The sequence below is a fragment of the Pleuronectes platessa genome, chromosome 3, assembly GCF_947347685.1.
Source record: "Pleuronectes platessa chromosome 3, fPlePla1.1, whole genome shotgun sequence".
NCBI classification, from domain to species: Eukaryota; Metazoa; Chordata; class Actinopteri; order Pleuronectiformes; family Pleuronectidae; genus Pleuronectes; species Pleuronectes platessa.
In genome coordinates this window covers 21,975,023-21,992,373 of record NC_070628.1, presented here as the reverse complement: position 1 = coordinate 21,992,373, position 17,351 = coordinate 21,975,023, and the positions used below count along the sequence as shown (strand labels likewise).

The window sequence follows — 17,351 nt, the reverse complement described above, 5'->3', positions numbered from 1 at the left end:
TTATTGTGTCCATGTTTATTAAATGTTCTACCTGTTTCTAGCCTTTGCAGATACACTGCTCCACCTGTGCAGCACTCGGGCCTTGGTATTTGTACCTAGTTTGTTCTGTTTCTATCTGTGCAAAACCTAATATTTCTGAAGCTAAATTCAGTTCCTATTCTATGCAGCCACACTTTCTTTCAACCTTCATGCATGGCAAGGAATTTAGCTCCTGATGAGCTATATCAGTATAAATGATGTTGACATAGAACTAGTGCAGACCTGTAGCTCCTCCGCCCACCACTACTACTACTACTACTACTAAAGGCCTTTAATTCCCTTTTTATGTCAAAAGAGGAAAAAAAACAGCCCTGTACCTCTGTCAAATTTAAAAGTTAGCATTCAGGTGAGACCACGATCATACATGTAAAAGTTTGTGTAGCTACAGTTCTGTTCCACATTCATAGCTAGTTACTTCAGATTTGTACGTTATTAACTCCAGCTCTGTCTTTTTCTCTGATGTGCAAAAAAACACATTGTATTTTTCTCCAGTTTTTAGATCAGTCTCTCACTCACTAAGCCTTAAATGATTTTTTTATTTGTCTTTTTCTTTTGCTGGTTTTCTGCTCTGCATAAAAGACCAACTAGTGTGTTCATTTTTCCTATAGTAGCTAAAACTCACTTCAAAGCATCTGAAAGCTGGATGTTGGCTTTGCCTTCAAGGAATTTAAACTATCTTCTGTGTCGCTGTCTCTTTCATCTGACATTTCAAGCAGAATTAAGAGAGTTTGGTACAAAACTATGACAGCAAAATGCCAAAGGGGAGAGAAATGCATTAAGTGTGGATCACTGAAATTGATAAACCAGCTAAAAAGGAGCTCAGCAGAACGCATATTTCAACCAAGGCACAACAGTCTCTGTAAATGTAATCAATTTGCACCGAGATCCATGAATTGTCCCCTGGAAAATAAGGAAAATGTAAAACAAAATGTTTAAGTAAAGAAGAAATGTTAAAGAAAGTGGAGAAGAGATCAGGGGTCTGCACCAAACTAACAGACAAACTGAGATAAGTAGACTTTGTGTTGCATTGCACACAAACAAAACCCTCGGGGGGGAGTTCATAGCTGGCAGAAGAATAAAATATGTATAAAACACTGAGGATGACCTCAGACCCTGACGTCTGGAGACATTATGGACGACTGTGGCTTCAGTGTGTTGTGGTATTCTGGTCAATAATATATTGGTTGTTTGCGTTTGCATAGGGACAGTGTGGTTTTATTCAAATTTATCATGTCCATATAGAAAATATATTCACACTTTAACTAAACATGTCATTGTCCAGTGAAAACCGACACATCATGCAAACACAACATACAGTCATAACAAACGTGAGGCGTGAACCCGACACAAAGGAGAAGATTTGATAACATTTTAGTTAAAGATTATTGCTAAAATTCAATATAGTATAACTCTAAGTATAGAAAGTTTGTCTGAGACTTTACAACATTATGGGCTTTATTCTATTTGTTCCTTGTGTCTGCTCATTTAGTCGCTCATGTGTTTCATACATGCAACAGAGAAATAATCATCATCGCAGTGAAGAAGTCCCAGGATGCTCAAACCGCCAGCTGTCCATTGATGTGTTTTGATGTTGAGCTTCTATCAATATCTTGAAATACCAGAATCCATCTTTCATTCCCTCCACTCATTCAAAAAACAGAAATTACGCATGAGTCAAGTCATTTTGGAGCAAGACTTCACCTCCTTCCCTCAACCCAGTCTGTTCACCAATATAATAATAGAAAAGCTTGTTTGAGGTTTATATATATATATACAGTATATATATCCGCAGGTCTCCACTCTCAGAGACACCACCCACTCCGTCCACAGGGCTGAAGAACTGAAGAGGAGCTCCAAGCAGGAGAGAAATACACGTCCAATCAGCTTTAGATCACGTTATCAAACATGTGCATGGAATGCATGATGTTTTCATCCTGGACAAGAGGAACAAAAATTCGAATTATTTCAATAACTGTGGGTGAAAGTGTAGTTTACGTCCTTAAACGTGTATGTGATGTATTATTGATATTATTCTAACTTCAATCAACCTTTTGACACGTCTCCAGGAACTCGTCAATGGTGACCACCCCGTCTTTGTTCCTGTCCATTTTCTGAGGAAAAGCAAAACATGATCACTGGAGACTTTAGGTAAAGATGGACAACATGACCCCCCAAGTGTCGATCGCCACCTGGTGGCTGGCTGTAGTATAGGTCATAAACCCCTGTTAGTGGATGGGACATGGACCAAAGTAAAACAAATATTTCTGTTGAAGATGGTTTCTGTTTTTTTAGTTCATATCATACTGATGTTTGTTCAAGTTCATTTTAATTTGATGCTATAAAAAGAAAGTGACACATCATGATTGACGGTTGAGACCTTGCTACCGTGGCTCCATCCCCTGATCGCTACAGTGCAGATTCTGTGTCCAATATACTTTATATCTGGATAGTGGGAGGAAATGGAGATGTTTCGACCATATTTATATACTAATATACTTTATATACTTCTCTACTAAGTGACACTCCAGCTTATTTGTGAGTTTTACCTGGAAGAAACTGTCCACATGATCCTTGGGGGCGCAGTCCCTCATGTTGGGGTACGTGTAGTTCCCCATCATGTCATAGATGGAGCTTATGATGTCTGTCATCTCCTGCACAAAAAAAAGAGAAGAAGGGAAAAGTGAAATCATGAACTGGCAACATGAGACTGTTCACACTAACAAGGGATGGAACCGGCACCTCTCTGGTGATGCAGCCGTCCTTGTTCAGATCGTACAGATTAAAAGCCCAGTTGAGTTTGTCGATGGTGGAGCCTCTCAAGATGATGGACAGACTGATAACAAAGTCCTGCGGCAGAGACAAGAACAGAAAGAGTTGACAGAGAATACCACCATCAGCAAAACAACAACGCAAAAGAGCTTCGGTATAATGGGGAAAATGAGTGAAATGCTCGGAAAGTCCGCAAAAAGTTTGGTACTGAAGTTGCTGACGTCGTCAATTATTAATCAAGAAACATAATTTGATAATAAGCTCTAAAATAGAAGCTTTTAATATGAACTTTTTAAACCAAACTTTTTAGCCTATACAGACGTTTAAAGATGAACTTGCCTACATTTTAAACTATTTAAAGGCCTGTTTCCCCTGATCCTGTTTCTTTGAGATGACATTAAGTTAAGACAGTTTCTGATGAGAGAGTGTTTCTCACCTCAAAGTTAACCGCTCCATTGTTGTTGGTGTCAAAAGCTTCAAACAGGAAATGCGCATACATACTGGAATCTGAAAGGAGGAGGAGACTGTGTTTCTTTGTGGTCTTCACACTTATGTACAATGCAGTTGAAGCTGTGTCAATATTGCCTCAACTGATGAGAAACATAAAACATAATTTTTATATATCATATTGCATGTACCGTTTGTACATCTTACTTGTAGACGTGGAAATTTAAAGCTGAATAAAATTTCCTCACAAATTGTAACAGGAACACAAGAAAAACTGAAGCCACATACGCACATACACACATAAATTATCAATTTAACCTTAGCCCTGCTTGAGGCTGTGAAAGGTCAGTTTTCACTTCACTTTTCTGGATTCAAAATCTTTCTGTCACTTAAAATACATATTTCCAATCTCATCTCTTGTAAAGACAACAGTAGGTGACCTTCCAATGTGTAGAGCTGAAAGTTAAGAGTATGGACTGAAAGTGGGTTATTGTCTGATGCAGAGTTTGACTGGAATAAAACCCTGTGGTCATGACAAATGATGGTAAACGGCACCTCTGGGTTTAATCACACTGAAAGTGAAGTATCCAGGATCTCACTTCATATTGAGATTCCTCAGGTTTGACAGATTCATAATATAATGAATGTTTGGGGAAATTGTTGAAGTAGATGGACGTAAGAATGTGAGTGTGACTGACCTCCCTGAGGGAAGAAATGGGAGTAGATGCTTTTAAAGGTCTCCTCGTTCACCACACCGCTCGGACACTCCTGTAAGAAACAACACACGTACATGATGAAAATAGACATGAATCTACGGTATCAAGATATTGTATGTATATATACATGCTTATCCAAGGAGGATCAATAATGCAAAGGAGGCTCGGACTGACGCTCTTGAATCCTCGGTAAAGGACCTGCAGCTCCTTCTTGTTGAAGCTGGTCTGCTGTACCAGACGGTCGAGCCCCTCCGGTCTGTAACGCACTGTGGACAGTTCTCCATCATCAGCTATACTTCCTGCAAGGAGGGAGGGATGAAAGAAAGAGTTACTCGCTCTGATACACAAGTATCCTTGAAGACTTGTGTCCTGAGGGGGAAATGTGACAAGATATGAAGTTAGTGTGTAAAAGGATGAGGTGCTGTTGGGACTAAATGATGGAATTCATATCAGGGGAAAGTGAGTGATATCCGTGTGTGTTTGTGTGTGTGTGTGTGCGTGTGTGTGTGTGTGTGTGTGTGTGTGCGTGTGTGTGTGTGCGTGTGTGTGTGTGTGTGCTTGTGTGAGTGTGTCTGTCCGGACACTTGCCTGGGTTGTCTGAAGCGCTTGACCCAGAGCGAAAGCAGGGGAGCAGTTTGAGGAACCGCTGCTTTATGGTCTTTTTATTGGATTTGTATGGCGGATTACCTGTAAACAACCAATCACAGCAGAGATTAGAGGCAGATAGAGCGGCCCACATAGTGGAGAACATGTCAAATGGATGAAACACGAGCTAAACTCCACTGAAATACTTGGAGTCACATGTCCGAGGAACTTGGTTCGAGCAAATTAGATTGCCGACCTGGCTTTGAACCAGCGTGACCCGACAGACGGAAACAGCTTGAAGAGCATCGGCATGTGAGGCCCAGAGAAATGACATGTGACTGAGTCTGAGGCAGAGAGGCCAGACACTGTCATTTGAAATGTTTTATTTAACTAGGTTAACTAGGGAAGGCATGCTTTTTTAAATCCTCAATTTAACCAGTAGTTCATTTATAATAAAACCTCTCATCTACAAGGTAAGCCTGCACACTAATTTTGTTGGTTATAATATTACATTATTTAAACTGAATCAGTTTAGATCAACAGCAGCTTCTTTACCCTACTAAATTAAATCCAATCCATCCAATATGTGTTGACATTATTGTGTCGTGTTCAAAGTAGAGGACCATCTGACCAACACCAGACCAACTTCTACAACATACAGTTTCCTATAAGTGACGAAACCAATGATTGAATCATTTTATTTATTTCACAATGGTAGTTTCATATTTATTTTTATTATCTTGTTCCATCTCTTCATTAAAGCTATCTGATCTTTATCAAACCAGACGTGCCACTGACTTAAGTGGAATGAAAATCAAGTGCATACACACACACACACACACACACACACACACACACACACACACACACACACACACACACACACACACACACAGAGAAGTGAGTCGTTGTGTTGGAGGAAATGCTGAAAGTGTTTCCGAAAGGCCAAGTGAGTCTAGTTGTGACATCTATAAATGCCAATGGACCATGGTTGTCTGTCTCTCTGTCTCTGTCCGTCTGTATCTCTCTCTCTCTCTCTCTCTCTTTGTCTGTATCTCTGTCTGACTGACTGTCTGTCTGTTTGTCTGTCTCTGTCTGTCTGTCTGACGCTGTCTGCCTGTCCAATGTAAATCAAGCTACATCTGTCATTTCAAATACCATAAAACTAACCATACAGTACACAGAGCTTTACTTCAAGTTCACCCACTAAATATCACCAACATCATTCTACATTACTTCCCACAGGATCCTGAAAAAAATGTAATAAGTAAAATATCTTTGCAGGTTACATGGAGGAGGATGAGGTGTCTGTATTGATAGCAACTACAGTGAATGACAGGAAAACACCCATGCTCCATCTGTAACACCTTCCACTTGTTCCCTCTGACCTTTGACCTCTGACCTGACAGTACCCATTGACACTGCAGACATGTCAGCTCATCTTCAACAGGCCATTATATCTCATGTATCTGTGCTGAACACGTCTGTCTCTGTTTCTTCAGTTTGCAGTCCTCGTCATGTTGCATCTGATGAGCCTCTCTCTCTTCCTCTGGAATCAGTTTGTCGACTCATGTTCTGTGAGTTGTGATGCTCATCTTTTCCTCTTTTGTCCTTCCTCACTGTTTGAATCCAATCTTGTGTCCATTAGACATTTGCCAGCTGATGACTTGTTCCAGAGCGGCATGTCTTGCCATCCTATGATGGATTACACTCTCTCTTTCCATCTTCATCAAGCTGATGATCCAATAAAACACAAATAAGTTTTCCTTCCCCTCCACCGCTCCTCCTCTCCTCCAGCAGGAGCAGCAGAGCGCAGACACACAAAGTAAAACACAAAGCTTGCCTTCATCCTCTCGCTCGTCTGTTCTCAGACTTCGGCTGCTCCTTAATTCTCTTTGTGCTGTTTCATGGCGTCTGAGGCTTCAGGTTCCTAAAGGCATTTCTATTATATAGTCTCTCTGAACCAAAGCCTGGCTCAGTGACTTTAGATAGACACAAAACAGCCGGAGAACAAAGTCATGTAGATGTGAGTATTGTCTTCATCTCTCGCCTCTAAAGTTTCACCTCCTCACCTCGTCTCAGATTGATTCTGACTCTCCTCCAGTCATGTCACAGCCTTCAGTTCAGTCAACTCCTCTCGCATATACAACAGATACAATAACTTCTGTTTATAATCATAACTTCATCCAACAAAGTACATTTACTCAGTATTTGTACTTAAGAAAATGTTTCATGTATTTTCACTTAAGTAGATGTATTTTCAGGTCATTTTCCCTTTTAGTCCTAAATATATCAACAAATATTTATATATATATACTTCAGATCGGGCAGGTACACATTCGTTTCATGAAGTGGATTTGTAAGAAACTGAAACTCAGCCATAATCATTTAGTAGACTGTGGCATTATGAGATACCCTTCACTCAGCAAGTACTTAATATTTGAATTATATTTAAAGGCAAGCACCTACTTACTTTTACTCACGTAGAAAAGTGAATGTGGTTCTTTTACATAATATAATATTTCTTGGACACAAATCACAAATTGAAAATATATTCAAACATGATATTGCAATGGATACAGAACTCGATCATGAATAGTAACACTTATAAATATTTAAACTTGGTATAATCACAGTTAAAGGAACTGACACTGCCGTGAATGAATTAGAACGATATGATTTGCCAAACTCACAATTGGTTCAGGGTTGCAAATAAAAAAGCTACCTTTTGTTAATTTATTTGTACCTTAACCTGCAAGTAAATTGTTTGATTACTTCCTCAGCCACTGACAACAAGGAGGGCGTCTCCAGATGTCCATGTTTCCCTCCTGCCACTAGAGGGCAGTGTTGAACCACAGAATACAATTCTGAATCCAATTCAGCCATAAGATAGATAGATAGATAGATTACTTTATTCATCCCCGAGGGGAAATTAAGTCGTCATAGCAGCCGGTACATTTGAATACAATAAAATACAATACAATAGAATAAAATATAAAATATAAAATATAAAATATAAAATATAAAATATAAAATATAAAATATAAAATATAAAATATAAAATATAAAATATTGCGGTAGAAAGAATAAAAACAGAAACAAAAGATAAAATAGGTAGATAAGGTGCAGTGGCAGATGATGGTAATAGTACTGATGATATGATGGTAATGTTATTGTTAGACAGTATATAAAAAGAAAAAAAAAGGGTTACCATAACCATAACAATAACTTATAATAGTCTAATTATTTTTGGAATAAAGCAGCTGCTTCTCCTCTCTTGGCTGGTCCTCACAAATTCAAAGGGCTGTTTGAGGTTTAAGACTTTTAATATGATGTTAGGGTTAGGGTTAGAGTTAGGGTAAGGGGCTAGGGAATGCATTATGTCAATGAGTGTCCTCACATCTAAAGAGAGATGTGCATCTTGTGTGTCTTTGTTATAGTAGTTTATCGTGTATTCCTCACTGAAATAACTGATATTGAGGACATGTTAATCAAACTATCATGGAAAAGCAAACAAAGCTTCACAGAACCTCACACACACAGACACACACACACACACACACACAGGCAACACAAGGCACCTCAGCTGTCTGAGACTAAAAATGTAAAACTAAGTAAGAAGATAAAGGAGACAGAAACCAAAGACAGCTTCCCTGCTGTTTTCCTTCTTTTCCAGCGGACATGTTTCAACGTGACAGAGCACAGGGTGCTGATCACACACAGTGACGAACCTGAAGGCAGCAGTGTGACGTGACCTGTTCGCACAGAAAACAGGGAGAGGTGTTGTTCTTAGAGACGACACAGATTATAAACGGTGAGCTCAGCTGAAGCATTATTCCATGAAATGATGTGATTCACATCGGACATGAATGTGTTTCCTCTATATGTTCATATAGTCAGAGTCAAATTCAACAAGCTTGTTTAATTCCACTCTATGGAGGTACTATCTGCTTCTGGGATAACTTGCTGATAATAAAGTAATAAAGAAAGATAACCTTCAAAGTGTTCCACAGCACGAAGTGAACAGTGCCCATCTGTTGACTCAACAGTTAATAGTCCAGCAGCTCATCCTCAGTTCAGCTCAGGGTCAATCAGGTCGACTTTGATTTTACAAATCAATGAGTACAAATGCAGCCCTCCAAGGCCGATCGATACACTCTCTCACTCCCCTGCTGCTATTAGCACTTTGAGAGACTCTTTTAGCAAGCGACTCCAGCTCAAACAATCTCAACTGTGGAAGAGTCAGTGAGACAAGTTCATAAGAAAACATGAAGACCACTCAGGAGGGTGCATTCCTCCTAAGGACAGTCCCCTTATGAAACCACATTGAAATTCACTAAATCCAGATGTTTACTTGTATCTGCAACAAATTAGAAACATTCGTAAATATCAGTCACCTCAATGTGATTTATGCTTTCATCAAGATCCATTTGAAAAGAAATTTGCAGTTTTTGTGTAACCCTGCTCACAAACCAACAAACATTCGCTCCTTGGCGAAGAGAAAAGAACAAAACATGACTGAAGGGCATTGAATCAGTTCTGAGGGTCACAAGTTTTACGAAAGGAGGATTTTGCAAAGGCCCATAACCAGATTTAGTCTTTTGAAGCCTAAGACATTGCCTTTAAGTTTTTTTCCTAACTTGTGAAGTAAAGTCTAATCAATGGGCTTTAAAAAATAAAAGTTTAAGAGCTTGAAAACATTGACTTAGAAGATAAAACAAATCACAGTGGAGGGATTAAAGCCTTTCAAAGTGGAAGCTGCATGTATATGCTTTATGCATAATGACTGTTTCTTGGTTTTCTAATTTGGTCTTGTGAGGACAAATCCAAACCTTCCCAAAACTCTGAAAAAGTAAAAAAAAAAGTTATAATGACTACAAGAAACATTTTTGAATCCATAAAAATGTAAGTGTTTACATTGAAATTGAAGATGTTCATTATATTTTGACCCTGTCCTCGCTCTTTGTGTGTGTGTGTGTGTGTGTGTGTGTGGGTGTGTGTGTGTGTGTGAAATATGGGAGGTCATGGCAGCTTAAGGAAGGTCATACGGTGCTAAATTAATATTTGTAAGTTAATATTGCTCATGGAGCTGCTTCTATGCGTACTATAATCCTTCAGAAGGACATGGCTCAGATTATAGACAGACATTTTACACATACATAAACACACTCACACACACACGATTAAAGTCATGGGTCTTCCTTGATATCTGTGTCACACAACATCTATCTCAATATGACAGCAGTCAACAGACTAAAGCTGTTTCCATTTGGCTCCTACAACTTGAAAACGATTAGGCTTTTGATCTGAAATAAGCTAAACATATTGTGTTATTATTCCTGTTAAAAGGACAAGCTGATTAATAAATCATGATCAGAGGTGGAAAGAAAATTCACGTGAATACTGTTCAGTAAATTAATCTGACAGCTGTAGTTACGTTGTAGATTTAAATTATTGATACAAAATATAATCGTGTATTTTTATAAATTAAAGAACCAGCACTATGTCAAGAATGTGTCTTTACCTGCTCTAACATCAAAACAACACGATCTGGGCTCCATTTTGCAGAACAACAGCGACCTCTGCTGCCTTAAGAGGCAAGTTTCCTCACTTAACTTTGGACTCAAATGGTGTTTTTTTAAATGTTTTCTAAGTCTTTGAACAGATTCACAGAGTGAGACATTAATCTACTCCAGAACTCACTGGGCCTGGATGTGGCAGTTAAAGCCACTGACTGTCAGTTTGACACGACTCAGAGGCACCACTCTACATAAAGACATTGTACCAATACATTTATTATGAAGCTTTTACTTTGAGATAAAATAGTTGCATAATGCTTAAACATTAACGTATCTATATTTATGATTCAACAATATAGCAGAAACGATGCTGAAATTCTGTGGAAATTCTGCTAAATAAATACTTTTATTTTGGTACATTAAGTACATTTCCATACTAATACTTCCGGTAAATTTTGCAGTATTTTACAGAATCTAGCAATTTTTCTTGAACAGCTCGTAGCTGCTGTTACTTTTATGTAAGGAGAAAGAAGTTACCATTTCTCCCAACACTGCACCTGCATGCAAAAACCCTTTCAGTTATAAATGCATAAAAGCTGAGAGGAAGACTGTGTCAAGATTAAACTCTAAACCCCAAATAGGTCAAAACAAAAAGATTAACCTTGAAGGAAGTGTTCCAGGAAATTTACCTAATTGCTTCCTAGTTGAGAGTTTAGATGAGAAGACTGTTACCACTGTTTGTACTGTTTGTGAATGTGTACGTGTACATGTAACAAATCCTCCTGCTCCTGTTTCCAATCTTAATGCTAAGCTAGCCGGCTGCTCTTGCTGGCTGATATGATGTCAATCTTCTCCACAAAAAAAAAAAATACGTGTCACACCATTCCTATGATGCTCTAGTATTACAGTGAGTCTACATGGCGTCATGGCTCCGCTGCACCACAGCAGCCTGACAGTCAGTCAGGGTCACACTAACATGTGAAGAGTGCTTTAGAAAGTGATGACTGGACGACCAGTTTGAATAATGTATGAACACGGGAGAAAAAACAACAAGGTGACTTCAGCAACTTCACAGCAGAGCAGCTGATAGACCATGAGGAACCCCCTTGTGACAGACCTCCTCACAAACATAGCTATTGGTTCATCAACACACGTTTGACTGTTCAGTCTTTATATGACACACACAGTTGAACAGCACAGTGTTATGCCTCAGGTTGTTGGACACTAAAAAGGTTTGTTTTTGTGAACGCCTCCTGAAGCCTCAGTGTTCATGCACCTGTTCACTGTTTTTTTAACCTGCTGCTGAACAGCCACCACACGCTATTGTGCCGGCAACAACTACAGCCTCCACCCGACTGCACATCCCTCCTCTTTATGATACTCCACTTTAGATGAGGTTAGTTTAAAAGACAGAAAACACTGTGCTGCTGTTTGTGAAATTTCCAAGGAGTTGTTCTCATTTGGCTATTTTTAATAGAAACGTCTATTTCGGGAAGTTGTCCATGAACTTTACAAAGCACCAAATGTGTGTGTGTTTGTGTGTTTGTGTGTGTGTGTGTATGTGTGTGTGTGTGTGTGTGTGTGAGAGCGTGACTCACTGATCTAAACACATCATTTTAGATGACAAGAGATGAACAGGACTCTTCTCATGTTGTGTATTGTTTCTTCAGGCCTCACCAGTGTATTATTTATTTGAACTATTCCCATGATGGGAACAGATGACAGTTCTTTTTCTCAAAGTTCTTTTTCTAACGTCTTTGTCAAACTCTTCAGCTGTCAACTTGTTTTTTCCCATTTTCTCACAGCACTACATTTTTCAGAGCTGACGGCACAAACACATCAAATATGACCAACAAGATACCAGATTTGATTTACTTGCCGAAATGTTATGGCTGTCACAAATTATTTGTGTCCTCCATCAAGCTCTTCAATTATTTTGCATCAATCAGTTTCTTGTTCAGTCTAGAAAATGTACAAGTTCAAGTCCTAAAGATTTTTTATGTACATTTATGATTCAAACAGAAAAAAGAGCAAATCATCAGGGATCATTTAGATTTTTTGTTAAAATAAAAAAATATATAATTTTGACTGTACATTATTTTTGTATTATTCAATATTGTTGCCAATACATTTCCTGTGAAGCAGCTAATTGATTAATAGATCAATAACACTGGAGAAATAATGTAATAACATATATTTTCAGCATCATATTAAACCTGTTATAGATTATCCCAATCCATCACACTTCACATTCAGTGAGTTATTCATACATTCACTCCTTTAAGTGACTTTACACCCTAACTCGTGTGTGTCTCTGAGTCTCATTCACTTTTGCACACGCAGTCACACTGAGGGAATGTTGAATCTAAAATAAACCGGACTTCCCCTGTCACTTTTTATATTTTGTACTTTGTACATTATATTTCAATATAATATTGCACAGAAAGATTTGAGCTCTTTAAAAAGTCTCCTGCTCTCAGTTCAACAGATCCTCTTGATTTGTAGGTAGCTTCCCTCACAGTGGCTGCAGATGTGCAGTTCAGCAAACAGCAGCAAAGCAGACAACAGATCAGTTGTAAAGCAGAGACGGGACTTGCACCTACCTGTGAGCGGGTCGTGGGATCGGTCCAGCTCCGTGGAGTCGGACAAACTCTGATCCTGACTCCGGGATTTCATCTTCTGATGCGGAGCACCGAGCTGAGCCTGGATCCGTGCGTGCGTGGCAGCCGCAGCTCATCTACCTTGAGCTTGTCTTCATCACTTCCCCGCAAAACTCACTGCTCCTCACGCACCAGCCCCCGTGAGCTGCGGGCTCAGCAGCGACACGCGGGGGGAAAGTTGAACAGAGAGCGTCTCTCCGCTGCCCCGGCTCCAGACCTCAGGATCAGTGCGCGCTCACGTCCACACAGGATCCTGAGAGGTCAAGGTTCACACGTGGGGGTGATATTCTGATGCTGACTTCACATCTGTAAACATCAGCTGACAGCTGGAACATCTGTATCTCTGAAGCTGTGAAGGGAACACAGAGAGAGAGAGAGAGAGAGAGAGAGAGAGAGAGAGAGAGAGAGAGAGAGAGAGAGAGAGAGAGAGAGGAAACCCTAGTGCTGAGAGGAGTGATAGAATAAGAGACAGGGGTGGAACAGACAGACAGACAGACAAACACACACACACACACACATACACACTAACACACTCTCTCTCTCTCTCAGACAGACAGACAAACACACACACACTCTCTCTCTCAGACAGACAGACAAACACACACACACACACACACACACACACACATACACACACTCTCTCTCTCTCTCTCTCACACAAACACACAGACAAAAACAGACACATGCTAATACACACACACAGATGTGTGAGTGACTGTATATATGAGTTTATATACAAGTCTATATAAATGTATATATATATATGCTCTGTTGTCCTCTGCTGGTTCTCTGATGGTCTCACCTTGTCTCCGGACATTGAGCAGGTAGGAAGACATAATACCTGCGGATCAATACCTTGTCTGCTCCACGTCCTTGAGGTGGTTGAGCACAGTTAACTGATGACTCTCATATTTCAGGAAAGAGAAGCAGCAAGGCCACGAAAGGAGGCAGAAAAATCATTTCAATAATATAAATAGCCCACACACAATAATCTGTTTGGAGACAGTGGAGGCCACAGGCTGGTTTATGGGATACAAGTTTAAGATTTCTGCAGGTTTGTTTCCCATCAGAAACTTGTCAGACTTTGGAGTCGTCATGAAGGATTAAAGTGCTGGAGTAGCTTTTTGATGTAAGGCTATATTTAATTCCTCATTTGAGTACATCTAAGAAGCAGTGGCCTCATTCTACTTTCTCTCCCACTATCTGGTGATGTTTAATTCTGTTGGATGGACAGGAATTTACAGGATTTACATACAAGGTTGTTTTCAAAGAAACAAGAGGTCATTCCTATCAGTCCCCCCCCACCCCACCCCGATTATCTATTGGACACCGAGATGCTGCAACTCCTTGTAAGAGCTTTTCATGTTGTTTAATGACCAAGACAGATTTTTATGGCTCAAGTTCAAGTTTCTTTGAAAAGAAAATTAGGTTTTCATTCAAATGGTCATGTATCACAAGGTGAAATAGCTGGAGGCTGATATAGGAGGATGTGTTATTACCTTTCATTGAGTGTATGTGTATCAGATACCATGTCAACTCTTCCATAGCTGTCAACATATTTCATTCAGAACCAGAAACAACAACGTCTTCGACCATAGACTCTAAATAAATATAGAGGGCACGTCTCCAATTCCTCTCACTTTCCATAAATTAAGCCAAAATATCCCGGATGCAAACGCTGCCACCCACACCACATCTAGAGTTATGAGTCGCAGTGGTTTTTGTGTAATATTACTAACTAGAAGAAAAAGAAACACAGATGAAAACATCAAATCTCCTTTGCAGAGGTAATTATTATTCAGCCAAAAAACCCTTCAGTTTTTTCCAAGTCAACCCAGACAGATACATACATAAGATCAAATGATCCATAACGAGTGGTACATGTGCAGACCTTTAAAACCATTCTCAAACTTTCACTCTGGAGTTTAAAAAAATAGAACAAATTTTGCGAAGAAAAGCTGAACTGTGCTCCATGGGGATAAATGGAGTGGTGAAGCTTCCTTTAAGATGGGCCGACAAGTGAGGGATTACCAGGTCCTCCGTCAGGAGACTGATGGAGGAGAAAATATATCAGCTGCTGCTCGGAGGAAGAGCAGGAAGAGGTAAAAATGAAGAAAGGGAGGAAGAGGAAGCTGGTGAAGTTTAAAATTGCAGATGAGCGTGAAGACAATCTGATAGAAAAATGAAACAGAGGAGAGAGGGAATAAAGCAGAGAGCTATTTGAATGGATTACAGCTCACAGTGTTGATGGTGGTTGTCTCCCACTGGGGTTCACTGAGAAGTTCAGTGTTGCTGCAGGCCGAGAGGTGGAGCCGACAGATAACCAGTAATGAGCTGTGATTGATGCCTGAAGTTATAAATAGTGTGGGGCCATGATCACACAGGTGACAAATAACACACACACACACACACACACACACACACACACACACACGCACTAGAAGAACTGCACAGACAGGTGAGCTGGCACAGAAACACAGAAGATAATATTCAGCTGGAGACATTTTAATAAAGATAGTGCCACACATCCTCAGGAAGTCCATCTCTGCTCGTGTGTATCCTTGGAAAAATGCAGTTCCCTCTTTTTTTCCCCATTTTGTGCAGACACAGATACGGGCGATGATGCACAGATAAAGAAATGAAGGGGTGAGGGGGTGACGGAGGGAGGGGTGGGGGGCTGGGGGGGAAGGTTGAGCCGAGACAAAGTAGGCAATCCCCCCTCAAATGAATATTTGATGAGGAGGCTGATATGCGTAAATGAAATGTTATAAATACACCACATGCATTAATGGATTGTCACACAGTAAAATAGCGGGGCTTGGCTCAGTCTGAGCGTCTAAGCTGTTGTCAGCACACATACACACACACACACACACACACGCACACAACCACACACACACACACACACACACACACAAACACATATTGCACAGATTATATCAGGAAGTTGATATACTGCCTACTATTCAGTAGAGCCAACAAAAGTAAAGGATTTAGAATAGATTCTTGTCAAGGGATTTAGTTCGACCAAATTAAGAAGACATTGCATAAAGTCATCTCTGAAAAACACTTTTACGGTAGCACACAGACACACACACAAACATACACAGACACACACAAACCCACACACACACACACACGCCCACTTCCCATTCCACAGCCATTATTCCCAGTCACATTATAGCACATTATCATCTCGCAAACTGAGTTATTGCACAAACTTGTTATCATTTTCTTCAGCAAATACTCACACACACACACACACACACACACACACTTGTGTGTGTCTGTGAGAGAGAAGGAGAGATACAAAAGCAAAAAGGGGAAAGAAGAGTAAGGTTGTCATCATGTTTAGGACTTAAAGGTCGAACAAGACAGATTTTATTGACACAAACGGGGGGGGGGGGGGGTGGGGGATTGGTCGGGGAGACGTACTCCTTTTTGTGGCACGTGTCTCAACATTAGAATTTCCTTCCTGTAATCTTCTTTGGACGACCCTTCCTCTCTCAGCCCATGAGAGGAGGGCCCTGTCGGTGTCTGTTTGAAGAGTGCAGGACCAGGAGATGGCAGATCTGGCTGTTCCGTTTGAAATTGGCTGCAGAGGCTTCAAAGCCAAATCTACATGGCAGCTGCTGTCAGCTCTCCGCCTGGACGGAAAGAGAGAGCACCAAGCAGCTCATGTGGGAGGGTGGAGGAGGCAGAACGAGCCTCCTGCTGGCTGTGGATGAGGCAAGATCGGGGAAGCTGGGAGTCAGGAGCTGATGGGCAGTGGATTGGCCACCACTGCAGCCCCCCCCCCCCCCCCCCCCCCCACCACTGCAGCCCCCCCCCCCCCCCCCCCTTCCCACCCAACTGAGAACTGCTCAGTAATGAAGACAGGATTTTAAAATATCTAATTTTAATAATTTTCATTTTCATGCATACGATCAATTAAGATTCAATGTCTATGAAAGTTATTGGAAGTAGAAATCAAAGCAAGTTTGGTTTGTATTGTGCGCTGGAGGTTGAGCTCAATGCACTGAAAATTAAGAAAACCGGGCACATGGAATAAAAACAAATCTCCATCAATCTGACATCACATGCGCTGCAGAAATTAACAACGCAAAGCAAATTCAATGCTTTGTGAAATGATTGAAGTCTGCTACTCGTCAGTGGTGATGTGACTTCTTCTGGGTCCCCTGGAAACATTTCCAGTGTTGTTTTTGCAATTTACAACACGTTTCTATTTGCACGTGTTGTGACTTTTAGCAGCTCATGTGTCGTCAAATCCAGTGTTGAACTCTCTCTGCCACCGTAGTATTGTCCATATTCACAAATCCCAGTCTGCATGGGGTCTAACAGTCTCTACAAGGTGTGACATCCTCTGACCTTAACCTGGACTAGAGGGAGGAAAAACCTTTAACAGGGAGAAAACATGTAGAAGCCTGAGAGAGAGCTGCAAGTGAGGGACAACTCTCCCTGGATGAGGTGTCGTATGATAGAGCACATCAACAAACCAACAATATCTAACAACAATCATCAGAAAAGAAAGTGTCTAACATATACAGAGAGCTGTATCAAAAAAAGATTTAAATCAGATTTCAGTGTGAAGTGTTGCTCGCCAACTTCTTCAGATG

At 40.4% G+C, this 17,351-nt stretch overlaps 1 protein-coding gene across 1 annotated transcript; it reads right to left on the bottom strand.

Annotated features, from left to right (window-relative positions):
• Positions 1-1,238: 1,238 nt before the first annotated feature.
• kcnip2 (Kv channel interacting protein 2) lies at positions 1,239-12,830 on the bottom strand. The gene is made up of 9 exons (XM_053418811.1): positions 12,679-12,830; positions 4,556-4,658; positions 4,146-4,266; positions 3,954-4,023; positions 3,245-3,315; positions 2,779-2,886; positions 2,586-2,690; positions 2,088-2,150; positions 1,239-1,973 (listed from the first exon to the last, which is right to left on the bottom strand). Exons 1-9 carry the CDS (start codon positions 12,749-12,751, stop codon positions 1,926-1,928), a joined length of 762 nt encoding a protein of 253 aa, XP_053274786.1. The 5' UTR covers positions 12,752-12,830; the 3' UTR covers positions 1,239-1,925.
• Positions 12,831-17,351: the final 4,521 nt, after the last annotated feature.